This window comes from Dipodomys spectabilis, unplaced genomic scaffold (genome assembly GCF_019054845.1).
Source record: "Dipodomys spectabilis isolate Male_0828 unplaced genomic scaffold, ASM1905484v1 ptg000019l, whole genome shotgun sequence".
Lineage (NCBI taxonomy): Eukaryota > Metazoa > Chordata > Mammalia > Rodentia > Heteromyidae > Dipodomys > Dipodomys spectabilis.
Window position 1 is genome coordinate 14,710,965 of NW_024870696.1, and position 27,086 is coordinate 14,738,050.

A 27,086-nucleotide genomic window follows, 5' to 3' on the forward strand; every position below is an offset into this window, starting at 1 on the left:
TACAAATCAAAAGGTAAATTTATTTAAATTACTAAAATAGCTTTTAAAGTCTTTACACATCAATTGCTACAATTATTTTTTGAAAGATATAAGGTATTACTTTAAAATTATTTAGGTCAGTGAAACACTTAATAGAACATTTCATTTTCCATATAATATGCATGTACAAAATAAGCTTCTTCAAAACAACTGTTTTACAATCCTTTATAAATCAGATGATCTGAGTTCTGGTAGGAACAATACAATAAAGGGCATACATTTATGAATATTGGTAACTTTAGTGGTAAGAAATTTCTACCACTAGTTCTAAGACCCTCAGAGGGTAACTTGTGAAGCCAATGACTGGCTCTAATACTCTAAAACAGTATTTTCATTTAAATGCCTATAGACACAATTTAAAAAAACAAAAACAAAGTGAATCCGTTATGGATTGAGCTCATGCATGCTATTTCAAGTGCTTGACCATTGAGCTACATAGAATAAAGCAAACCAAAGCAAGTAGCAGACAGAAGGTTCACTATAGATGCAAAGTCACAACTAAAATACTATAGGAGTACAAAAATACAACTAACACTCTATGTATGTGGTAAAGTTTGCTCTCTTTTTGGCTTGAGGCACTCTTAATGAAATTTATCATGTGCATAGTTAGTCTTTATATTTGTTATGGAGTGTCAAAACCAAAACCACAATCAAATCAGACTGTAACAAGTGAGCAAGTAGAAAATTAGCTCAGGATAGCTAAAAAATGGCTTATCAATATGAGAATGTATTTCTTTAAAATAGTAACTTTAGGTTATATACAAAGTAAACTGAATTTACCTGTTTTAAGAGACAAATCAGGAAATACATTAAATCTTACCATAGATAGGTTTTAAACCCCCCTGGGATGATGAAAACTTTCTTAAAGGAAAACAAAAAGATCCTTACAGAATTTACCACAGTAACAGTTCAGATAGATATTTTGACTAACTTACCACTCAGTTGCTTATTGTAACATTTTATCTTGGAAAATATATTTTTCCTTTTTCCTTTCCAATTCTACAATTTCGCTTTTTTCCTCCTCCCCACCCTCCAAAAACAAAGGAAAAAAAAACTAAACACACATTCAAGATAACCTTTCATTACTTTTGTTCCTATAGCAGAGCTGCTAATACAATACTTAAACGGTATAGAAGAAAACCTATGGTTACAATGAGGAAGCTGCCTTACTAATAAAAAAAATCTAAAAAATAGGGATGATTCAGAAGAAAGGAGCTTAATCTTTTCCACTGGTTACATCAAACCAAGAATGATTCAGCCCAGAATCAAAATAGATCCTCTATGGCATTGTATATAATTTACACTCTCCTAAGTACCCTTAACATAGCTCTTAACAGAAACAGAGAAATAATTTTCTCATTACAGACAATTAGGTTGAATAAATGATTTAGTTTCTGTACAAAGAAACTAGTTCTCAAAAAAAAATGCTGCGAATTCTGTCTGTAGTTAGAAAGTGTAAAAAATTCTCAGAACCTGAGACATGATTTTTCTCTCCTTTTCTCCCTTATAAGCAGATACCTCTTTTCAGAGCATTTTCAGGTTGCACAGGCAGAACTAAGTGAGAAATACGGCTCCAGAGCCCATTCAATTTGTCCAGGTCCATATGATCGTAGGAGCTGGGTGTGCTAGAATCGGTGAACTTGACTTTGAGGAAATCTCTCACTTTTTCTTCAATTTCTTTTAGGCCTAGGCTGGTTCCAAGTGTTTTGTCTTCTAACAAGACAGTTAGGACTAAGGCTACATCTTTGAAGGCTGCATTTTCGTGGTCACAATATTTGTAGAAGATCAGAGCAGAGCCTGCAGGCAACGACTCAAAGCGGTGTACCACAGCTGCAGTCTGGCCATTTCTAAATCCATTGGTCAGTTCCCGATCTACTTCTAGTTTGACAACATCACTGTCCTGAGTAGCTTTGCCTGTTCCATCAATTCGAATGGCACGGACACTACGGAAGGAAGAATAGGCATCAGCAATTTGTTCACTCAGACACTTAAGTGCTTCTTCCGCATCTTGGGCAGCCGTGAGAAGCAAGATCGCAGGCTGAGGCCGAGGATGGGAGCTGTTAAGATGTTTTTGCAGGAACGTTACACTTCTTTTCCACAGCTTCTCATCTTGACCTTGATACTTAGTCATAAGTTGGTTCATCTGGTTTTGGAATTCTTGAGCAGCAGTGGTTTTTACCTCAGGAGTATGAATGAATGGAAACATCCAAAAGGCAAGAACAACTACTGCACAAAGTAGCCACCACCGCCATTTCTTGACAAAAGATTCATTTTGGGGTTGTTCAACCACTTCTGTTCACAAAAGAAAGAAATGACAGATAAATATCATTTTCTAAGATTCAAGGGTAAGTGGCTTGTCATTTTCAATCACATAGATGGAACTGAACCAGGTACAGAAAGACAAATACCACATGAACTCCTCACTTGCATTCAGAATCTAAAACTGTTGCTGATCTCAGAGTTGAGAGTAGAATAGACTACCAGAGGCTTGGGAGAGTAGGAATATAAAATGGGTGGGGAAAGGTTGAGCAACAGGAGTAAAATGTTCTGGTGTGGTAGTGTATAAAAGGTGTGCCCTAAATAATGTTCTGGTGTAATAATGTACTATGTATTTTATTATATATTTTAACAAATTAGAGAAAAGATTTCTGAATGTTTTTTATTATAAAACAATGATAAAATAGCCTGCTGTTGGTGACTCACATCTGTAATCCTAGCTACTCAGTAGGCTGACATCTGAGGATCACAGTTCAAAGTCAGCCCAAGCAGGAAAGTCTGTGAGACTCTTATCTCCAATAAAACACCAGAAAACCGGAAGTGGTGCTGTGGCTCAAGTGGTAGAGTGCTCGCCTTGAGCTGAAGAGCTGAGGGACAGCGCCCAGGCCCAGAGTTCAAGCCCCATGACCACCATCACCAACAACAAAATACCTTAGGAGACAGGTATGTTTAGTCTTCTAATATACAAGTATCAAACACCATATGTATCTATAAATATGAATGATTTTAATACTTTTAAGTACTAGTGAAAATTGATTTAAATTTAATTAAAAAAAAAAGAAAAGCTCTTTGGGAGTACTTAACCTTAACTAGTTTCAAGGGGTCTAAAGACCAAAAATGTGAGAATCACTTTTTTTTTTGGGGGGGGGGAGGGGGGTCAGTCATGGGGGCTTGAACTCTGGGCCTGGGTGCTGTCCTTCAGCTCTTCAGCTCAAGGCTAGCACTCTATCACTTGAGCCACAAGGCTACTTCTGTTTTTCTGATTGTTTTATTGAAGATAAGAGTCTCATGGACTTTACTGCCCGGGCTGGCTTGAACCATGATTCTGAGATCTCAGCTTCCTGAGTAGCTAGGATGTCAGGCGTGAGCCACCAGCACCCGGCTGAGAATTACTATTTAAAAAATTTTTTTTGCCGGTCCTGGGCTTGAACTAAGGGGCTGGGCACTGTCCCCAAGTTTTTGTTCAAGGTTAGCACTCTGTCACTTGAGCCACAGGCTGAGGAATTGAACCCAGGGCTACATGCATGCTCGGTACCACTAAGTCACATTCCTAGCCCTCACTATTATTTTGTAGTACTCATTCAGGAGATGTAGGCTATAGGAATAAAAGAAACTTGTCTTAAGGCAAGGTACATGAGGTAAGTGTTCCTTACCTGTGGATTTCAAAATCCATAGCCATCCTCTTAAGCCCTGTTATAAGCTATTCTTCTAATTCAGTATGGTTTAGTTAATGGTTATTTACAGATTTAGTTATTTTTTTATTTTAGGTCTTAGAAACAATAAAGGGAAGGGGAAAACTAGTTGCTGTTTCATGTACTTAGTCCACAAAGAATTTCACTGTTAGTAAAATACATACTATTTCCTTTGAAGTACTTAAAAGTATGATTCTTCAAACAGCATTAAATCAAACTGTTGTAAACAGACATTTAAAACAATTATGGATCACCAATTCAAACTTTTTTTTAAAACTTTTTTTGTTACTATAAAGGGGTTACAGTCAGTTAATGAGTACATTTCTTTTTGGACAATGTAACCCCCTCCCTGCTCTTTTCCAGTCCAATTTCAAATTTTAAAAATCAGTTACTGAACAGATAAAACTTACGTTGGGTAGAGGCTGGTAAAGATTGATTTCTGGGCTCCAATTTCTGCCTGCTATCATCTAAGATAGAAATAATTTTAAAAGATGGTCAATTTATGTTCTTAATTTGAGCATTTATTTCTAATGTAGAAAGAAAATAGAAATTCTATAAGGAGAAAAAGCAGAGCTCAGCTACAAGCAGAAGAAAGGTCCATTCTACTCGAAGTTCCTTGAGACACAAGATCTATTTCTTTCATGGTTATTCATACCATGTAGTGATCTAATACAAAGCACACATTTAATACTCAAAGTTGAGAGAAAAGCCTTGAAGCTTATTTAATGGAATTAGTACAATAAATAACACCATCTAAACAATGCTTATAGATTCTGTAAAGAGGAGGGAGGTGAGAAAAGGAACACAATGTGGACTATGGATTAGTAAACTATCTGGGTATGATATTTGCATATGAAATCTTTTTTTATTTTATTTTTTTTTGGTCCGGTTGTGGGGCCTGAACTCTGGGCCTAGGCGCTGTCCCTCGCTCTTCAGCTCAAGGCTAGCGCTCTACCACTTGAGCCACAGCGCCACTTCCAGCTTTTTGCTTATGTGGTGCTGAAGAATCGAACCCAGGGCCTCAAGCATGCAAGGCAAGCACTCTACCAATGAGCCACCTTCCCAGCCCTGCATATGAAAATCTTAATCCTTAGTATTTTCTACCTTAAACTGATTCAAATACTTTTCCTGGAGCTTCTGACCATCTCCAATATCAGTAATAGCTGAAAAATCATATCAGAAAGCATTTCCTAAGTAGGAACTGGTGGCAGTGTTTGAAATCCTAACTACTTATGGACTGAGATCTGAGGATCAAGGTAAAAAACCAGCATAGCAAAAAAAAAAAAAAAAAAGTGTGAGACTGTCTCTAAAATAACCATCAAAAAGCAGGGCTGGAGGTGGATGCTGGTGGCTCATGCCTGTAATCCTTGCCTGTGATCCTCACAGTTTCCTGTCTAGGCAGGAAAGTCTGTGAGACTCTTATCTCCAATTAACCACCAGAAAACCAGAAGTGGAGCTGTGACTCAAAGGGGCAGAGCACTAGCCTTGAGTAAAAAAGCTCAGGGACATCACCCAGGCCCCAAGTTCAAGCCACATGACAAAAAAACAAAAACAAAAACAAACAACAACAACAACAACAAAACAGGGGCTGAGAAGGTGGCTCAGTGGTAGAGCGCTTGCCTTGCATGCTCAAGGCCCTGGGTTCGATTCCTCAGTACCACATAAGCAAAAAGAAAAAACCTCAAGTGGTAGAGCGCTAGCCTTGAGCTGAAGAGCTGAGGGACGGCGCCCAGGCCCACAGTTCAGGTTCCATGACCGGACCCCAAACAAAACAAAACAAAACACACACGCACACACACATATAAACAAAAAACAGGGGTGGAAGAATGGCTAAAGTGGTAGAGTACCAGCTAAACAAAGAGTAGAGGCCAAGTGAGTTTGAGTCCAGAACTCCAGTACTGCCACCTCTCCATGATTCCAATTTCTGGTAATAGTCTAGTAAGTGTGTTTTAGGTTTGTGGTTAGTAAAATTCTTAAGTATTTTTCTCCAAGTCCATCAAAACTCGTCCATTATTACTTTAGAAAATAAAAACTACCTTAACTTTTCTCTTTTTCCCTCTCATGCAGGTTTTTTAATGTCTAAGAGAGAGGAAAAGGAAGGCGAATGATCACATTGGTATGACCTACATTTACTGGTATTGCCATCCATCTGGAGTTTTGTAACTTTTGTATACATAAATGATCTTCCTGGTGGACCTTCCTAGTGTTTATCAACAACTTTAATGTGAGAAACATTGGACTAAATTGGAGGAACAAAATTAGCACTACCAAGAAACAGAAATAGCTACATTTTTTTGGTCATAAGATAAAACCCCAAATAAGACAAAATGACATCAACACTAATTCTAGGAGACATATTGGTTTTCAATTACTAATTTTGCTTAGGATACTTCATTATTTAGAAATTTCTAAGTTAGGCCATCAAAGTTGCAACTGTATTATTAAACAAATACTAAACTATAAAAAAATTCCAAACTTATCAGATTATCATATTACATGCCTGCAAAGAACAATGATAAAAATGAAAATGCTATGAAGTATTATTTTACAACACTTGATGAGACAATATGAATTATGCATCATCAGTCATAAGTAATTTATGGTACACAAACATACCCTTAGCACAGCATATACACTGCTGAGGCAAGACCCTGGTGGCGGATCCTGGCCTATAATCCTAGCTCTCAGGAGACTCTGAGATCTTCAGATTAAAGCCAGCCAAGCAGGGAAGCCATGACACTGTTTTCTCCAATTAACCAACAAAAAGAGCTAGAAGTAGAGTTATGGCTCAAGTAGAAGAGTGCTTGCCTAAAGAAAAAAAGCTCAGGAATATGGGCTGGGAATGTGGCTTAGTGGTAGAGTGCTTGCCTAGCATGCATGAAGCCCCGGGTTCGATTCCTCAGGGCCACATACACAGAAAAAGCCGGAAGTGGCCGTGTGGCTCAAGTGGTAGAGCACTAGCCTTGAGCAAAAGAAGCTCAGGGAACAGTACCCAGACCCTCAGTTCAAACCCCAGGATGGGCAAAAAAAAAAAAGTTCAGGGATCATGCCTAGACCAAGTTCAAGACCCAGAAACAGCACATAACACCCCGTCCTCCCCACTGCTAAAGGCACTGGAAAGTAAATTCTATTGCTCTTATTAAAATTAGTATAGCCAATAACAAATTCTGAAACCAATATTTCTGTTGTTTTTTTTAGACAAGATCTTGCTGTATTACTCAGGTTGCTCTTGAACTCACAATCTTTCCTATCCCCGAAGCCAGGATGGCAGGCACATGCTGCTACATCCAATTGAAATAACTCTTTTTTTGTCAGTCATGGAGCTTGATCTCAGAGCATGGGTGCTGTCCTTGAGCTCTTTTGCTCAAGACTAGCGCTCTACCACTTCTTGTTTTTGGTGGTTAGTTGGAGGCAGGAGTTTTATAGACTTTCCTGTCTTGCCTGGCTTCCAATTGTGCTCTCAGAGATCTCAGCCTCCTGAGTAGCTAGGATTACAGATGTAAGCCAACAAGATAAAAGACCAGTTGAAAAATATGCAACAATCGCTCTACAGAAGTCAAGAATAGAGAACATGAATCCTTCATAGTTACTAACTTTTACCAATATGTTAAGAGTACATAAATATTAATGTGTGTGATAGGTCTTAAAAATTATGTAAGCATTATAATAATCTAAAGGCACTAATGTTTATAAAAATAAGAAAATTGAAGTTCAGGGCTGGGAAGGTGGCTCAGTGGTAGAGCGCTTGCCTTGCATGCCTGAGGCTCTGGGTTCGATTCCCCAGCACCACATAAGCAAAAAGAAAAAAAGCCGGAAGTGACATTGTGGCTCAGGTGGTAGAGTGCTAGCCTTGTGCTGAAGAGCTGAGGGACAGCGCCCAGGCCCAGGACTGGACCCCCCCCCCTGCAAAAAAAGATTTGATGTTCACAAGAGTTAAGTGACTTTACCAAGCTTTTTCATTTAATAAGTGGAAGAGCTAGGACTGGAGAAAGGAAGACAGACAGAACCTGGAGTTAGAAGATTGCCAAGAGTTTAATTTCATCATCAAATATTCATTGAAATGCTATAGGATTGTCAAGCCTATTACCTATCTTCCATTGGTTTTCCCAGACCACTTTTTTTTTTTTTTTTGTCAGTCATGGGGCTTGAACTCTGGGCATGGGCACTGTCCCTGAGCTTTTTCAGCTCAAGGTGAGTGCTCTACCACTTGAGCCACAGCACCACTTCTGGCTTTTTCTGCTTATGTGGTGCTGAGGGATCGAACCTAGGGCCTCGTGCATTGCAAGGCAAGCACTCTACCACTGAGCCACCTTCCCAGCTTCCCAGACCACTTTCTATACACTATGACCAGTCCTCTGTGCTAGTCCAAGCAAATGGAAATGACTAAACCAAAAAGAAGTCATAGCTCTTTTATTAGTGAAACCACAAGTGACCCAAATGCTTATTTGAAATACTAAATATTTTGATATGCTAGAAAATTAAGAAAAACACAGCAAGTAACAGCAATTTAACTACTTACTTGGGATCCCACTCCTCATTCTCGTGGTTTGTTCCCTCCATTCCTGGTTTTTTTTTGGATATCCTGAGCCTGAAGCAAATACATATATATAAATATCATTTTATATTTTTGAAAAGTCTATACACATAGTCTTGAGTAACATAATAAATCTGCCAGAAAGAAAGAAGGAAGCAGGGAGAAAACCAATGAAAGTAGTAGCTTCCCAAGTAAGAGACTTTTTTTTTGGTCAGTTGTGGGACTTGAACTCTGGGCCTGGGTGCTGTCCCTCAGCTCTTCAGCTCAAGGCGAAGAGCCACAGCACCTCTTCTGGTTTTCTGGTGGTTAATTGGAGATGATGAGAATCTTATGGACTTTCATGCCCAGGCTGGCTTTGAATTGCGATCCTCAGATCTCAGCCTCCTGAGTAGCTAGGATTACAGGTGTGAGCCATTAGCACTCAGCTACAAGAGACATTTTTTCACAGGATGTGAAAAAAAATCACTAAAAATGCACTCTTCCCATAACAAAACAGCTAGCACATAAATGTATCAGAAAAAACTGTTTATAAGTCCTTTGATCTACAAGACTAAAGATTTCAATATTATTTAAGAAGTTACCCATTTACCTTTATCCGTAAATTCCTTATGGTAAAACAGACCTGAATAAATTATACATCACAGCACTACTATGTGATATTAAAAAAGCAAAGAGCCAGGCATTGGTCGTTCATACCTATAATCCTAACTATTTAGAAGGCTGAGGTATGAGGATAATGAGGTTTCTAGCCCTAGCAGGAAAGTCAATGGCACTCTTATCTCCAATTAATCACAGAAAAAGTGATGCTGAAGCCCAAGTGGTAGAGTGCTAGCCTTGAGCAAAAGGAGTTTAGGGACAGCACCCAGCACCAGAAACAAAAAAAAAAAAAGCAAAAGGGGAAAAAGAACATATTGAGTTTTTTTTGTTGGAAGGCAGGGTTAGAACTGACTGACAAAAAGAGAACAGACTACCAAACACTTACTCAACACTGAAGGTTGTTTATCAAGAGTTGTAAAGTTTTGACCTGAAACAGAAAAGGGAGATCACAGATCATTTGAAAATGAAAACAAAAAAGATGTTGTAAAGACATTTTGCTTACCACAGACACTATAAATAAAATCAAACATTCTTCTGACCAGCCACAAATATACAATATAGTTAATATATTTTTCCCCTTTACTAAAAAATATCCAGAAATTAGACAATGACAAGTATTCAGCATTAAGATCATTACCAGCACAATGAAAAATTATAGATGATGGATATAATAATGGCAGAATACCTGCTTTCTTAGCATGTGTGAGACATTACATTTGAGCCCTAGGCAAAACAAAAAATGGAAAACAACAAAAAGCCTCCATGAAGTGTAACAAAACAAAAACAGGCTAAGGATATTCAATATTCACACTAAATGTTGTAGATCCTATTTTCCCTATTTTTTTTTTTTTTTTTTGTCGGTCGTGTTGAACTCTGGGCTTTGGCGCTGTCCTTCAGCTCTTCAGCTCAAGGCGAGCACTCTACCACTTGAGCTACAGCGCCACTTCCGGTTTTCTGGTGGTTTATTGGAGATAGGAGTCTCACAGTCTTTCCTGCCCGGGCTAGCTTTGAACCATGATCCTCAGATCTCAGCCTCCTGAGTAGCTAGGATTACAGGCGTGAGCCACCAGCGCCCGGCCTATTTTCCCTATTTTATAATTAAAGGTAAACATATTGTTAATTTTTCCTAAATTACTTCTCTGAAAGTACTGAGGTACAAATCCAGGCAGCCCCAAACGATATATCATATAAAGTACAGAATAGTCCATATGATATATGCAAAGTAACAATGCTACTTTAAGTTCTGAAGTGGTATTTAAGGATAACTCTAAGATAATGCAAGGGGATAATTTAAAAAATGATATTAAAATTAATTCAGAAATATCTATCTGTTAACCTACTAGAAACAAAATATTGACTGTAAGAATGGCATGTACCTAAGACAAATGAACACTTCTTAATTTTTTATTGTGAAATGAACTTGAGAAAAAAATGGCACACACGCATTTTTATATATTCTTTCATAAAATACTATGTTTTTAAATATCTGATTTATATATGAAGTTTGTGTGTGTAAGTGAAGATTATGGTTTGAAGCCAGATTCTGATCTCTAATTAACCACTTGAAAATGAAGTGGAGCTGTGGCTCAAAGTGGTAGAGTGCTTGACTTGAGCAAAAAAGCTCAGGGATAGTATGTAGATCCTGAGTTCAAGCCTCACAATTGACAAAAAAAAAAATGTATATATAAAATAAAATAACAAAAAATAAAGTTTGGGCATAGAGAATAATAACTCAAGAAGTGAAATCATGAATTAGATATTGGGTAGCATTTGCTTTACTTCATTTTTTAGCATTCACTAGACCTCTTTTATTTATATTAAACTGTAAAAGATATTAAATATTAATAGTTCTACTATGCCACAGGTGACTTACACTTACTTTGTGATAACCTCCAAAATGATTCTGCATATTGATCTGATGACCTGGTTGGAACTAAGAAAATAAATGGAAAAGTATAAGACATATTTAAGTGCCTATCTTACAAGTGAAAAATGAATAATCAAAAGAGCAAAAATGAACCACAGGGAGGTCAATACTCAATTTTTTTTTTGTCGTCGTGTGGCTTTAACTCTGGGCCTGGGCACTGTCCCTCCCTCAGCTCTTCAGCTCAAAGCTAGCACTTTACCACTTGAGCCACAGCGCCATTTCCAGCTTTTTCTGTTTATGTGGTGCTGATGCATGCTAGGCAAGAACTTTACCACTGAGCCAACTTCCCAGCCCTCAAGTAAATACTTTTTCAAAGTTTTTAAAGAATTATATTTTATCTAAAAAATTAGCTAATTATGGAGCTGGTCACTGGGGGCTCATGTCTGTAATTCTAGCTTCTAAGGAGGCTGAGATCCAAAGGATCAAGACCGAAGGCCAGCCTGGGCAGGAATCTGTGAAATAACATCTCCAAAATCACTAGTAAAAAGCAGGTCTAGGGGTGTGGCTCAGGTGGCAGAGGATCTCCACAAACAACAAAAAAAACACATAATTATGCTTTTTCACTAACTTCCAGGTAAAGAAAAACAAAAGTCAACGTAGCATATATGCTACGTATATAACGTAGCATAGAAATAATTAAACCTTTGGGATGAAAAAAATCTCACATTTACAATAATGGGTCTTCTTAAAATTATTTATTTACTTATTTTTGTGCTACTCCTGGGGCTTGAACTCAGAGCCTGGGTATTGTCTCTGGGTTTTTGGGCTCAACATAAGCACTCTACCACCACTTGAACCACAGCTTTATTTCCAGTTTTTTTGGGGTAGGTAATTGGAGATAATCTCCTGGACTTTTCTGCCGGGCTGACTTTCAACCACATTTTTAGATCTCAGCCTCCTGAGCAGCTAGGATTACACATGTGAGCCATCAGTGCCCAGCTTAAAATTATAAACATCTATTTTGCATTAATAATTTTGTAAGTGGGAAATACCTTATGTACTTTAGTCTACTCTTCGTAGAAGCATATTTTTTCATATAAATGTGGAACTTATTTGTTTCAATGTGGTTAGATTGTTACTTTACAAACAGAAGCATTTAACACAAAGTGTGATGGCTAATTGCCACTTTAACACTATATATTAGGTAATGTGTTGTGTATATTGTAGAACAAAAACAGACACTTTAAATGAAATATTTTCTTTAGTGCAATCAATGCAAACAATGGATCTTCTGCACTTTTTTGGCAATGACTGGTCCAGAAAATAGCCTTGGAAGACCAGGATTTTCCCAAATATGCCTCAACACTCGATTCTTCATCTTAGATTTTCTTCTTTATGTGGGAATGTAGACTTCAATATGTCACTGGTACTTATTATAGAAAAGAGATCCCAAGACCTAAACTTTATGTAGTTCCACATAGCTTTATGGTTGGTAGCAATAGTAGTGAATGGTCACAAGAATGGCTTAGTGTCTAAGTTTTAGAGTTTTATATATATATATAGTATTAGTAACAGCACTTAATTTGAACGTTTACTATGTACCAGGTACTCTCTAAGTTCTCTGTATACATGAATTAAGTTAATCCTCAAAATAACTCAGATGACCAAGGAAAACAGAAGTTACACAGCTATCTGAGGGCATACATCTTAGTTGAGAGAGAAAATTGGGGGTTTCTGGCTCTAGAGGTTGTGTTGAGGTATTAACCACTATACTGGAGTTGCTACCTATCTCCTTTTAGATTTCTCTGTCATAAAAGACTGGAAGCTGGGTGGGATGATGCAGGAAGGCCAGATTGGGCAGCATAGTGAGAACTGTTTCAAAAACCAACTCTCTGGCTGGTATGGTGGCTCACACTTGTAATCTTAGCTACTCTGAAGGCAAAAATTGGGAGGATCACTATTCATGGCTAGCTCAGACAAAAAGTTTGAGAGATCCCACCTCAATGCACAACTGTCATCTCAGCTATGTATAAAGTGTACATAGAAGGAATATTAACACAAGCTGGCCTGGACAGAGAGCAAGACCTTGTTTGAAAAATGATAAAAGCGGGGCTGGGAAGGTGGCTCAGTGGTAGAGCGCTTGCCTTGCATGCATGAGGCCCTGGCTTCAATTCCTCAGCACCACATAAGCAAAAAGAAAAAGCCGGAAGTGGCGCTGTGGCTCAAGTGGTAGAGCACTAGCCTTGAGCTGAAGAGCTGAGGGACAGTGCCCAGGCTCAGAGTTCAGGCTCCATGACCGGACCCAAAAAAAGATGATAAAAGCAAAAAGTGAAGAGGTAGCTCAAGTGACAGAACACCACAGGCTAAGGAGGTGTTCTACCACTTGAGCCACTCCATCAGTTTTTTTAGGGAGATTGGTTATTTTTGAGATGGGGTTTTAGTTTATGTCTACGCCAGCCTGGGTGGTTACCCTCCTATTTATGTTTCCCTGGGTGATTGGACAGGTGGTTGCCACTGCACTTAGCCATTCTATTTCCCCTTGCTGGGATGGCAAGTCTTGATTGAGAGAAGAGCTAGCTGTCCTCAAGCTTTCATTCTTGATCTCTGCATCCCAACTAGCTAGGATTATAAGCTTAAGCCATGCTGTATGGCTCATCTAGAATTCTAAGCTTTAAATGAGTATTTTTGCCTCTGTTCAGTGAACACTTTCAACTGAATAAGTTTAAAGATAAGTTCACATATGAAATTATGAATTTTGCTAATCTAGAGGAAATTAAAGAGTACTAAAACATCCTAAAAACTAAATAGCATGGCTGATAGTTGTGACTAATGCCAATATGATCAGTTTCTCTATAAATTAAAAACAACAAATAACTCTTCTAAGAACAAAAATATTCTACTTTTCATAAATGGTTGAACAGATTTAAAGTAATTTTTCTAGCTATTGTGGCATTATAATATATAATTATACATCACAGAAAGCAGCCATTTTAATAAATATTAAAAGTATATAACATAAAACATTTTAATTTTTTTGATTGGTCATGGGGCTTGAACTCTGGGCCTGGGTGCTGTCCCCTGCGCTCTTCAGCTCAAGGCAAGCACTCTACTGCTTGAGCCACAGCACCACTTGTGGTTTTCTGGTGGCTAATTGGAAATGAGAGTCTCATGGATTTTCATGCCCGGGCTGGCTTTGAATTGCAATCCTCAGATCTCAGCCTCCTGAGTAGCTAGGATTACAGGTGTGAGCCATTGGTGCCCATTTTAATTTTGAAGGTAACTTTTTTTGTCAGTTGTGGGCCTTGAACTCAGGGCCTGGGCACTGTCTCTAAAATTTTCTGCTCAAGGCTAGTGCTCTACCACTTAGAGCCCACAGCTCCACTTCTGGTTTTCTGGTGGGTCAATTGGAGAAAAGAGTCATAGGCTTTCTTGTCTAGGCTGGTCTGGACTGCGATTTTCAGATCTCAGCCTCTTGAGTAGCTAGGATTACAGACATGAACCATCAGTGCCTGGCTTAAGGTAATTTTTTAAAAAGAAAGCCCAAGGATATTTTTACATTTTAACTAAAAAGATAAGTCTATAAAAAATCATATGTACATAAAGTAATATTACCTCTAGACTCAATCGAATCCCTGGATCTGACCTTTGAAGTAGTGGCATCACTGTTAGAGCTGTCTTGGTCATCATCTTCAGTTTCTCCTAAAAGGAAGTAAACAAGATACTAGTGTCTTTATTCAAATGCTCAAAAGATCCATATTAAAAAAATAACCCAAAATTAAAATGAAGGCTCTCAAATTATTAATATAGAATTACTATGCATTATTGCTTACTATTTTGAATCACATAGTTCTAAATGTATCATAATTGAATTCATTTATTTGGTGCTCTCCAAGGCATATAATTACTTTCTAAACAAATATTCAGAATATGTAAAATATTGTATTCCAAGGCTTTAATATAGAGTAAAAAATGAAAAGCATATTCAACAGTGAGAAACTTTCCTTTATGGGTTGTAAACTACATATTCTGTGCAATTAAAGTTAGATACAATTAGTGTAAAAGTATGAGTCTCTGTGTGTCCACACAGACATTTCTGTATAAGTGACTAATCTCAGATCATGTTGTTTTAAAAATAAACTAACTTTCCATCTGTACAAATGTAGACTAGTTATGAAAAGGTGGAAAAGCAGTTATTTTAATGCCATTATTAAAGGCCAGTACATGTCACAAGCAAAAAATATTAGCCTTGCTTAAGATTAACTCAAATAAACAAAAAGATGTTTGAAATGTACACAATGGCCCCCATTACGCTTTGTATCCAATTTTATTCTGACTTATTGTAACAAGATATGTATATCTTTTTTCAGAAAAAAAGATAACATTTACCTGCCAAAACTGCTTCAATGAAAAGAAAAAGACTTAAAATATATTGTCTGATAGTTAAAATGAAAATACCTTCTTCAGAGAAAATGACCTTCTGTTGGGCACTGGCATCTTCTAAAAGACAAAAATATAAACCAAAAGCTAAAACTTTGCAAGAAGAGCATCTTCTTTAGAAAGATACCATAAAGCTCTAATAACATTTTTCTTTTGTTAAGCCTCTAAAAATCTTTATTTCCTTTTGGCTATTTCAGAAGTAAATTAGATACAAACTAGAATACAAAATATTTTCCCATCAGTTATAGATCTGGCTTGTACGGTAAAATTTGTGTGTACAGAAAACATTAAAGTCTACACCAACAAATACCCCAATCCTATAGGTTTATATTCTCATTTTCCTATGCCAGATTTCTCAAAAGGGAGAAAAACAGACAAATCAGGCCTCCTGAGTACTATTGTTCCAAAGAGTAAACTTTTTTAAAAAAACATCTTGTTTTTTGTTCTACCAGGGCCATCAATATAATTGTTTTTCAAAGCAACAGAGAATGTGAACCAAGAGAAATAAGTGAAACATATGAAATTTTAAATTTTTCCATCAATACTTTTTTTGAAGTGATAAGATGGTAAATCTAGAATAAAACAAAAATTCATCTTAAAACAAAATAAGGCATTAGAAAAAAGTATGGCAGAGAAAGAGATTACATGACATAGACCTGACCCAATATTGTCTTTAGTCATCTTATGCTAAGTAAAAAGAAATATACTCAAAAGCATCAGTTGCACAAATTGGGCTAAAATACTGATTTATCATTGTATAGATGTAATATAAGTCCTAATTTAAGAAAGTGAGAGTGTTTTTCAGCTTTTGTCCCTACAGGTTTTAACCTCTTTGCTTCTTAAAATGGTACAAAAATGGAGTCACTAAGCCACTCAGGTGGCTGAGATCTGAGGATTGCGGTTCAAAGCCAGCCAGGGCAGGAAAAGTCTGTGAGACTCTCATCTCCAATAAACCACCAGAAAACTGGAAGTGGCACTGTGGCTCAAGTGGTAGAGCACTTGCCTTGAGCTGAAGAGTTAAGGGACAGCGCCCAGGCCCAGAGTTTAAGCACCATGACAAAAAAAAAATGGAGTCACTTATGTGAAGGCTAAACAAAATGAACACAAAGGCCATGAAGCAATAAAGAACCCTCATCTCATGCATGTGTGTTATGGGAAGTACTATTATAAGGAGTCTCTAAAACCACCAAATTTCTAGATTATTACTTTTTGTATTGCTGGGAATTGAACTCAGGGCCTCTTGCATTCTAGGCAAATACTTAACACTGATCTATATTCCCAGATTAGTCATATTCTATACAAGTATCTCCCTATCAAAAGCTGGTAATCACTAACTCTTGCATTAATTTTGTAACCAATCGCGGTTCAAATGGACTTTGACTTTAAAAGCTTCCCCTTGCCCTGAGCTCCTTGGATGCATTTATGATATGATATAAACTATGTGTGTCTTGCATTGTAACCCCTCATCTTGAAAAAACTTGTATTCATAAACTGCTTTGTTAAATGGAAACTCCTTTTTTTTTGTCAGTTGTGGGGGCTGAACTCTGGGCCGGGTGCTGTCTTTCAGCTCTTCAGCTCAAGGCTAGCATTCTACCACTTGAGCCACAGCACCACTTCTGACTTTTTTCTGTTTATGTTGAGGAATCGAACCCAGGGCCTCATGCATGCGAGGCAAGCACTATACCACTGAGTCAACTTCCCAGACCAGGCAATTCCTTTCTTAAAGAAAAAAAAACAAACAAAAAAAATTTTTTTTTAAATGCCAGTCCTAGAGTATGAACTCAGGGCCTATGTGCTGTTTCTGAGCTCTTTTGGTCAAGGCTAGACCTCTACCACTTGAGCCACAGCTCTACTTCTGGCTTTTTGGTGGTAACTGGAGATAAGTCTTACAAACTTTCTTGCCTGGGTGAGCTTTGAACCATTATCCTCAGATCTTAGCCATCTGAGTCGCTAGGATTACAGCATGAGCCACTGGTTCTAGGGAGGAAATTCTTTTTTTGGAGAGTGGTTCTAATTGCTGCTCATTTTCAGTTGACATGGGAAACCAGAATGTGGAAAACAACTGCCTATGCATTACTGTATTTTTTAATTTATTTTTATACCAGTACTGGGATGTAAATTCAAAGCCTGGATGCTGTCCCTTATTCTGCTCAAGGCTGGACTCTACCACTTCTGACTTCTTGGTAGAATCTCCAATTAACTTGCCTGCCTGAGATGGCTTAGAATGATCCTTAGATCTTAGCCTCTGGAGTAGGTAGGATTATAGGTGAAAGCCACTGGTGCCCCATTTTTTTACATACATTAAAAAAAAAAAATTCAGCCGGGTACAGGTGGCTCATGCCTGTAATCCTAGCTACTCAGAAGGCTGAAATCTGAGGATCGCGGTTCAAAGCCAGCCCGGGCAGGAAAGTTTGTGAGACTCCTATCTCCAATAAACCACTAGAAAACCGGAAGTGGCACTGTGGCTCAAGTGGTAGAGCACTGGCCTTAACCTGAAGAGCACAGGGACAGCACCGAAGCCCAGAGTTCAAGCCCCATAACTAAGAAAAAAAAACAAAACCAAAATCAAAAACAAAAAAGAATCATTGCTATAGCTGGGCACTGGTGGCTCATGCCTGTAATCTATCAACTCAGGAGACTGAGATCTAAGGATCACACTTTGAAGACAGCCAGGGCAGAAAAATCCATGAGACTCATTTCCAGTTAACCACCAGAAAACCAGAAGCGGTGTTGAGGCTCAAAGTGTTAGAGCGCTAATCCTGAGTGAAAAAAAAAAAAAACCCACAGGAACAGGGTTCAGCCCGAGTTCAAGCCCCATGACCAAAAAAGAGAATCATAGCTAATGTGTTGTCTCTAATATGAATTTAATTTCTCACATTGCATTATCTTCTGAAGATAAAAAAGATTTTCACTATAAGATAAGCTATAAAATTTGAAAGTCTTTTCACTTTGTCTATTTGAAATATCAAAATTCAATTTAAATGTCTTTTCTAACTTATAAAATACATTGGAATTTCCTTTTTAGGGTTCTTCTCTAGGTTCAATATACACGTGCTACTATTTTAACACTTACAAAATTACAATAATTTTTTTCCCCTGTTGGTTTTTGTTGTTGTTGTCATGAGGCCTGACTCTGGGCCTGGGTGCGGTCCCTCAGCTCTTCAGCTCAAGGCGAGTGATCTACCACTGGAACTACAGCGCCACTTCTGGTTTTCTGAGTGGTTTATTGGAGATGAGTCTCATGGACTTGCCTGCCCAGGCTGGTTATGAACCATGATCCTCACATCTCAACCTCCTGAATAGCTAAAATTATAGACGTGAGCCACTGGCGCCTGGCTTCAACTTGTTTTATATTTTTGACCTAAGCTGCAAAAAATGCAGACAGTTATTTAATCTGATGATGAATCAGTAACATCTACGACTTCCTGCTTTAAGTTTTACTTCCCTCTTTTGTTTTTCAGCTTCTTTCATTTTAAACACAGCTGCTATATGCAACAGGTTAAAACATTAGTAAGATGTTTCTTTTTTTTTTTTTTTTTGTCGGTCGTGAGTCTTGAACTCTGGGCCTGGGCGCTGTCCCTCAGCTCTTCAGCTCAAGGCGAGCGCTCTACCACTTGAGCTACAGCGCCACTTCCAGTTTTCTGGTGGTTTATTGGAGATAGGAGTCTCACAGTCTTTCCTGCCCGGGCTGGCTTTGAACCGCGATCCTCAGATCTCAGCCTCCTGAGTAGCTAGGATTACAGGCGTGAGCCACCAGCGCCCGGCAGTAAGATGTTTCTTAAAAGCAGATAATATTCTTTCTTAGGTTCTTGCCAAAACTTTGAAAAATGTAAGCCCTAGATGGACAAAATTATCATGAATGAAAAAAATGTTACAAGCCATGTGCCGGTGGCTCACGCCTATAATCTTAGCTACTCAGGAGGCTGAGATCTGAGAATCCCAGTTCGAAGCCAGCCAGGGCAGGGCAGGAAAGTTCTTATCTCCAATAAACCGCTGTGGCTCAAGCGGTAGAACGTTTGCCTTGAGCTGAAGAGCGCAGGGACAGTGCCTAGGCCCAGAGTTCAAGCCCCACGATCGACAAAAAACAACAACAACCACAACAAAAAAACATGTTACAAGAAATTATAAAGGTCCTGGATTCAATAAATAATACACAAGTAGCTAATAAACCAGGCTGTTGGCCTTTGTTTACTTTATGTTTTTTTCTTTAAAGAGACAACATCTTGCTATATAACCCAGGCTGACATGAAACTCATAATATTCCTGCTTCAGTCTCCTGAGTGCTAGAATTAGATGTATGCTACCATAACTGGTTAAGAACAGATAATATAGTGCTGGGTACCGGTGGCTTGCACCTGTAATCCTAGCTACTCAGGAGGCTGAGATCTGAGGGTCACACTTCAAAGCCAGCCGGAGCAGAAAAGTCTGTGAGACTCTTATCTCCAACAAAGCACCAGAAAACCAGAAGTGGTGTTGTGGCTTAAGTGGTAGAGTGCTAGCCTTGAGCTGAAAAGCTGAGGCCCAGAGTTCAAGACCCAGGACAAACAAAACCAAACAAAACCAAAAAAGTATCATTTTTTAGTATCCAGACACTATAAATCCTGAAGTCTCTAAAGGAACCAGCCTGAGTTTAAATAAAAAAATTAATAGAGGAAGAAGTTATAGCTATGTACTTATAAAGAAATTGAAAGTGGGCTGGGAAGGGGGCTCAGTGGTAGAGTGCTTGTCTTGCATGCATGAGGCCCTGGGTTTGATTCATCAGCACCACATAAGCAAAAAGAAAAAAGCCAGAAATGGCACTGTGGCTCAAGTGGTAGAGCGCTAGCTTTGAGCTGAAGAGCTGAGGGACAGTGCCCAGGCCCAGAGTTCAGGTCCCACGACCGGACTCAAAAAAAAAAAAACAGAAGAAAAAAAAAAAAGAAAAGTTCCCTTTTTTGTAACCTTAAAACTAAGTCTAGGGCTGGGAAGGTGGCTTAGTGGTAGAGCGCTTGCCTTGCATGCATGAGGCCCTGGGTTCAATTCCTTAGCCCCACATAAGCAAAAAGAAAAAAAGCCGGTGCTGTGGCTCAAGTGGTAGAGCGCTAGCCTTGAGCTGAAGAGCTGAGGGACAGCGCCCAGGCCCAGAGTTCAGGCCCCACGACCAGACCAAAAAACCAAAACCAAAACCAAAAAAAAAAAAACTAAGTCTAATCATTCAGTAGGTCTGCTGAAAGCCAGATTTGATACTCATGTCCTATTCCATGGTAAACACTAAAAAGAATTTAAACTAGTTTAACAAATACAGCAAGATGGTAAACTCTTTTTGAAAAACATCTTAAATTCACTTTCTAAATCAAGGCAAGAACCTCAATTTGTAAGTTGACAGCTCTTTTCTTTCAAAAGAATTTAACAAAGCCTAATCAGACATTATTTGGATTATATGTCCGTATATATTATACATGTAAGTGCATGTACTCATATATATCATGAGCCCTCAATAAAACCTGTAAGAATTGGAGATAAACAAACCTAATTCAGTCGTTTTAGTATTTCCATTTGTTTTGTATGTTGAATCTGTAAAAGACACATTAAAAAAAACAATGAGAACTAGAAAGGAAATGCATTATATGGTTCTTTATCACAGGTTCAAAACCTTAACACATCTATATCATACTTAAAAAGATAACCAAGTTTTATTTAAAAAAACTGAAAACTATGACTCTTAAAGGGAACAACTAAGGAGTAGTACCAAACTAATATAAAGTAGGGATCTTTAAGGACTAATAAACATAGAAAATGAAATATAGGTAAATTATGTGGAGTGATCTCACTAGTCTTCTTTTATAGTTATAAAACCAATTTAAGGTGTTTTGACAAAGTGTCAGCCTGGATTTTTTTTTTTTTCCTGTATTTTGTGTTGGTACTGGGGCTTGAATTCAGGGCCTTGAGTTCTTGCTTAGTTTTGTCACTCAAAGATGGTGCTCCACCACGTGAGCCACACCTCTACTTAGTTTTTTGATAGTTAATTGGAGATAAAAAGCCTCTTGGATTTGTCTGCCCAGGCTGGCTTCAGACTATCCTCAGATTTTAGCCTCCTGAGAAGCTAGGATTTATTAGGTGTGAGCCTGTAAGCTTAACCCCGAATTTTATTAGCAATATACTCGAAAGTCCATGACCTTAGTTTGAAAACACCATGTCAGCACAAAAAGCCCACAGCAACATAAAAGAAACAGCCTCTTTAAAAGAAGGGGGAAGCCCTTTACAAATAATCTTGTCATACGTATAAAGTGAAATTAAAACAATGTGCCAGAAGTATGTATCAAGCCAAAATTTGCACAAAAGGGAGAAAAATCAAAAAGATGCCCAGGGGTGGATCAAGTAGCTAGCATGCATGTGCTGGTCCTGAGTGAGTCCCAATACTGTATACAAGTAAAGTGGAAAGATGTGGAGTGGAGAAAAGCAAATATTTCTGGAAAAGCACTTCTGAAACTAACATTAGTTGCTTCTAAAGAGGAGACTGGGTGGTTAAAAGACAGTGGCAGTGGAAGACTTTTCATTATGGGCCTATAGTACCATTTGAGGTTTAAACCATATAAATACATGTACTATATGCCTATAATCTTAGCTACTCAGGAGGCTGAGAGCTGAGGATCAAGTTTAAAGTCAGATGGGCAGAAAAGTCCCTGTGAGATGCTTATCTCCAATTAACTTCTCAAAAGTCAAAAGTGGAACTGTGGCTCAAAGTGGTAAGAGCCTTGAACATAAGAGATCAAGGACAGCACCCTCAAGCCCTGAGTTCAAGCCTTGCAACTGATCCAAAAAAAAAATAAAATAAAGAAAGCATTTATAAAAATAAATTAAACCAACAAATAATCTCTTACCAGATCTTGGGCTTCTTAGAGGGGGTCTACATAGGCTAATTACAGGATCTTCACTTGTCACTGCTATAGGAAAACATTTTTAAAAGATATAGATTATACAATCAGTCCTTTATTTAGTCAACAAAATTTTATAAGCTTTTCAGTATGCCAAAGAACTAAAGACAAGTTTTCTGTAAGTGACCACCACTTATGAACTAGTTACAATGGTGAATTAGAGATAAATTTTCTGCCACATAAAATTTATGTTCTTGGAAACATTTGTAGAGTTTTTCAGTAGACATACGGTATAAAAGAAAAGGAATAGTAAATAAAACTCAGAAGTTATCAATTAAAAGCCAAAATCTGGGCTATGTTACCAACTTAATTATATCTTTTAATTTTTTTTTTTTTTGGTCGGTCGTGGGGCTTGAACTATGGGCTTGGGTGCTGTTCCTGCGCTCTTCAGCTCAAGGCAAGCACTCTACCGTTTGAGCCACAGCGCCACTTCCAGTTTTCGAGTGGTTTATTGGAGATCAGAGTCTCATGGGCTTTCTTGCAGGAGCTGGCTTTGAACCCTGATCCTCAGATCTCAGCCTCCTCAGTAGCTAGGATTACAGGCATGAGCCACCAGCGCCCGGGTTTTAAAAATTTTTTTTAAAAATTATATCTTTTAAGAGTCACTTACCTTTACTGTGATTTTTTTTTTCTTTTTGGTAGTATTGGATTGAATCTAGGACATCATGCACATATTAGGTCAAATTTCTACTACTGAGTTTCACCACGAGCCCTTTTAAAAAATGTAACTTGAAATTGGAAGTCCCTTTGTACAAGATAATAAAATACATTTTAAAAGCTTAATTTGAGGTAGAGTCTCACTACGTTAGGCTGGGGCTCCTTCTGCTTTAGTCTTCCAAGTGCTGGAATTATAAATGTGTTTTATATCTTGTTTATAGAGTATTTTACTTTTAAAAGAGCTAATCTCTCAAGAGTAATAAACACTATCCAAGTATTTAACCTTGTGGGTGCCTAAGAAATATAAAATCTAATTTAAAGTAAAATGTTAATGTTAGCCATCATTCTTCATTTCAGACTGTCAGTTCAATGACAAAGGGTCTGTGGTAAAACTAATTCCATTAAAGAACATGCTAGTTTTAATCCAGAAAAAAAAACATATATAAAGCTTCATAGAACTCTGAAACCTAACAATATACCTAAGCTTGGACGTTATGTTTTATTTTTCTCTAATAAAGAAAGCATTATGTTTTGGCTGTGAAAACTGCAAAAACCACTTTCTGGAGTTTTGATGGTTCTCTTAAGACATTTAGCTCTAAGATTCAAGGAAATAACTATCTCAGGTGTTAGCATTTCACGTATCAAGTATTTAGAATTTATGTGTCTTTAAAAATAGTTTAGTAAAACACAGCGGCTCATAACTGTAATTCCAGCTCGTTGGGAGGCAGAGACTGGAGGAATGTGCTTCAAGGCCAGTCTGGGCAAAAAGTTAGCAAGATCCTATCTAAAAGAACAAGCTGGGAATGGAGGTGCACACCTGTAATCCAAGCAACATCCAAGTCAGAGAAAGGAGCATCATGGCCCAAGGCCAGTTCAGGCAAAAAAGTGTGATCCTACTCATAACACAAAAGGGCTGGTGGTGTGGCTCAGTTGGTGCAGCACAAGGCCCTGAGTTCACACCCTGGTACCACAAAAAAAAATAAAATCTAATTTTTGCTTAAGTATTTTTTTTTAAACTCTATAAACTTATAGATACTACTACTTCAATCTTACCTTTTCATTTAAGAAGTTTGAGTGCATACTTGAGGGCCCACCCTCGTCTATGTGTCAATACATATATTAATTCAAGGAATAATTGATAAATACTTATAAAACTGAATAAGGTGTGATTTGGGATACTTGATGAACCCCTGGTGAATTTATACTTTTAAAAAGTTGGTGAAGGGGCTGGAAGGTGGCTCTGTGCTTGCCTTGCATGCACGAGGCCCTGGGTTCGATTCGTCAGCACTATATAAGCAGAAAAAGCCAGAAGTAGCACTGTGGCTCAAGTGGTAGAGTGCTAGCCTTGAGCTGAAGAGCTGAGGGAAGGACAGCGGCCAGGCCCAGAGTTTAGGCCCCATGACTGGCAAAAAACAACAACAAAACAAAAGTTGGTAAAGCTAGGTGCTGGTGGCTCATGCCTGTAATCCTAGCTACTCAGAAGGCTAAGATCTGAGGATTGGGTTCAAAGCCAGCCCAGGCAAGAAAAGTCCTTGGGACTCTTAGATCTCCAATAAATCACCAGAAAAACAGAAGTGGCACTGTGGCTCAAGTGGTAGAACCCTCACTTTGAGCTGAGGGACAGCACCCAGGCCCAGAGTTTAAGCCCCACGATGACAACCACCACCACCACCAATAAAAAGTTGGCAAGTAAGGGAAACAAACAAAAAACGAACTATTCTTACCTGGAGACTCATGCATTTTCCTGACAGTTTTCTTTGTTTGGCTTATAACATTTTGGGAAAATGGTTCATCTTCTAAAGAAAAAACATAAGAATTAAAATACAGGATATATAATCTGGGAGATCATGGCACAAAGAACGAAAAATTAACATCATCATATGAGCAAAAACAGGCAATTCATTTCTTTAAAATGTACAATTTGGAACCAAGTGTTAGTAGCTCATTCCCATAATCCTAGCTGAGACCAGGAGGACTGCAGTTTGAGGTCAGCCTGGGGAGAAAAGTCCATTAGACTACATCTCCAAAATAATAAGCAAAAAGGAGTGATGGCACGGTTTATCTGGCAGAGTACTAGTCTAGAAAGGGTAAGGCCCTGAGTCCAAACCCCAATACCACTACTAAAGAAAGTATAACTAGGTTTACCAAAACTTCGTTTTTACTCTTAAGAGTATAACAAGTTTATCAAAATGTTCACGCTATTATAACAAAATATATTATTAAAGATTTACTAAAGATAAAATTTTACTTTAAAAAGCCTATGTAACTGCACTAGTCAATACAATGTAGCATATATGTACATTGCTTTCCATGTGCAAGCACTTTCCCAGGTATTGAAAGAGATATAGAATTAGCACAAGTAAATTACTATCAAGTATCCTAGGCAGGATTCTTTAAGACATTTGTCATCTTAAAAGAGGTAAGACTTAACATATATATGGGCGAGATGGTCTAGAGTTGTTACGTCCAAAAGTAACGCACATATATTTAACATAAGGTTTCCAAAATCAAGCCTTCAAGCGTTGGCAGGTAAACTTGCAGCCTTTTCCTGTGCTCTAAACCGAAAATCCAGTCGTTTACATATATCATGTCCACCATTAACTATGCCATCCCATTGTGACTCTAAGACCCAAATAGTTATCTCATAGGTAGGTACTTTCCATGAGGCTAATATGAAACTGTCTGTGACTTAGTGTTGGATGGGGTGGGGGAGAAGGGGGGAAACGTGAGGAAGAATGGTTTTAAGGAAATGTGATTACTTGTGGACTTATGTAAACACAGTACACACACCGTCAATATTTTTGGTCCTTTAGAGCAAAGTGTCTTAATTAACTGGGTCTTGACTTGTCAGGCTATGAGCTCCAAGGTGAATTTTTTGACAGAAGCCAATCATCACAGGTGAAGTGTATGTGATAATGGAGATCTTCAGTTCAGGATAATTAAGTTACCCCATGTCAGTATAAGAATTTGGTAAAGTCTCAAGTCAATTCACTAATAATCCCTCGCAGGTCTCCCTCGCAAAAGCATCCCCTAGTAGGGATGGACAGGGATCCAAAGGCTGGGTTAGAACTATGTCCCTCAGTTGGGGACTTTGGGCACCCCCCAAAAAAAAATGAAAGGAGGAAATGGACGTGGTTTCGGTAAGAGCATCTGCAGAGGGAACGGAAATGGAACGGGGCCTGCAGGGATCCAAGGTCCCGACTATCACCCTACCTCTCGGTCCCCACTTGAAAGCCTGCAGAAAGAGACCCAAACTCCGCGAAACGGATGCCCAGGGGTGTGCGGGCTCTGCGGCTCGGCCCGGGTAGCTCCTCACGACCATCTAGGCCCTCCTTGGGGTCAGCGCCTTCTTTCCGTCTGCGGGATGAACTCGGCGCGGGAGCGCACGCCGAGGGGTCGAGGAGCCCCCGCGATCCCGGCGGGGTCGGCTGCACCTCCGACTCCGCCAGCCTCCAAGTGGGCCCGCCCGCCCGCCGCGCGCGCTCCGCACCGCCCAGTCCCCGCCGCCGGGCTCACCTTCCGACGACAGCGACTCGCGTAACCTTCTCCGGGTCGTAACCGGAGACGACTGGGGCGGAGGAGGCTGCTGTGAGTGCTGCTGCTGGAGAATGGCAGCCGCCCTTCGCATCTTCATCTCCTCCGTTTCCAGGGCCCGCGGCTGCCTGGGTGGCCGAGACCGTAGGTTGTACACTCTTTCTCTCACTTCCTCTTTCGCAGAATCCGGCCGGAACTTTTCTGGCGGGGTTCGTCTTCCCACCGGGGACCTTTCTGCGCTCACCCGGGGCTCGAAGTCGCCGTACACTTCCGGAGGCTCTTCTGAGAACCTCACTTCCCGGCGGCCCTGGCGCGACGTAGGAGTTCCGTACGCAGACGCGTCACTGCCGCCGCCATCTTGAGGGGCGAAGCGCAGCCTGGCCTCCCGGATGGGAGCCCTGGCCCTCACGTACCTCCCCCAGCCTTCCCCCGCCAGCTCCGGCCGCCGCCCCTCGTCCGCCATACTTGTTGACGTAGCTGTACTAGGTGGCCAAGGTAGCTCAGCGGTTCCGCCGATTGTCCGCGGGTAGTGCGCGATGGCTTCTCGGGGCCGTTGGGCGGTGGTCGCTGTGGTCAGGGAGGCAGTTGAGAGTCGCCGGGCCCGCCGCCTGCGTCGTCGCTATTGTGCCGCAAACCTGCCTCTGTGCCCATGGTGTGTCCTGAGGGCTGTGGGAGAGGCAGTGCCCGGGCCGGGTCAGCTGCCGTGGGTCACCCCCGCCTCCCCTGGCCGGAGGCCCCAAAGAGGAGGAGAAGGGAGGACCTCGGCTCCTCGGCCTTGAGGGAGGGAGGGAGGGCGGAGAGGGGGACGGCCGAGCGTG

The 27,086-nt window shown here is 39.5% G+C and overlaps 1 protein-coding gene across 3 annotated transcripts; it reads right to left on the reverse strand.

The window, feature by feature from the left end:
* Positions 1–27,060, reverse strand: Tor1aip1 (torsin 1A interacting protein 1). Of its 3 annotated transcripts, XM_042674337.1 has the most exons (11): positions 26,251–27,059; positions 24,459–24,530; positions 22,024–22,086; positions 20,672–20,716; positions 15,182–15,223; positions 14,339–14,425; positions 10,739–10,792; positions 9,245–9,286; positions 8,248–8,316; positions 4,139–4,195; positions 1–2,331 (listed from the first exon to the last, which is right to left on the reverse strand). In XM_042674337.1, exons 1-11 carry the CDS (start codon positions 26,729–26,731, stop codon positions 1,544–1,546), a joined length of 1,800 nt encoding a protein of 599 aa, XP_042530271.1. In that variant the 5' UTR covers positions 26,732–27,059; the 3' UTR covers positions 1–1,543. The 3 variants fall into 3 exon arrangements, with proteins under 3 accessions (XP_042530271.1, XP_042530272.1, XP_042530273.1); XM_042674338.1 differs by lacking the exon at positions 20,672–20,716 and having other exon boundaries at positions 26,251–27,060; XM_042674339.1 differs by lacking the exon at positions 10,739–10,792.
* Positions 27,061–27,086: the final 26 nt, after the last annotated feature.

Bases quoted from the DNA above. Each gene is read 5' to 3' on its own strand.
- Tor1aip1 (XM_042674337.1), bottom strand. From the start codon at position 26,731: ATGGCGGACGAGGGGCGGCGGCCGGAGCTGGCGGGGGAAGGCTGGGGG. The intron at 24,531-26,250 runs GTGAGCCCGGCG...TTTTTTCTTTAG, and splicing joins CGAGTCGCTGTCGTCGGAAG to AAGATGAACCATTTTCCCAA. The intron at 14,426-15,181 runs GTATTTTCATTT...ACTTCCTTTTAG, and splicing joins GGTCATTTTCTCTGAAGAAG to GAGAAACTGAAGATGATGAC.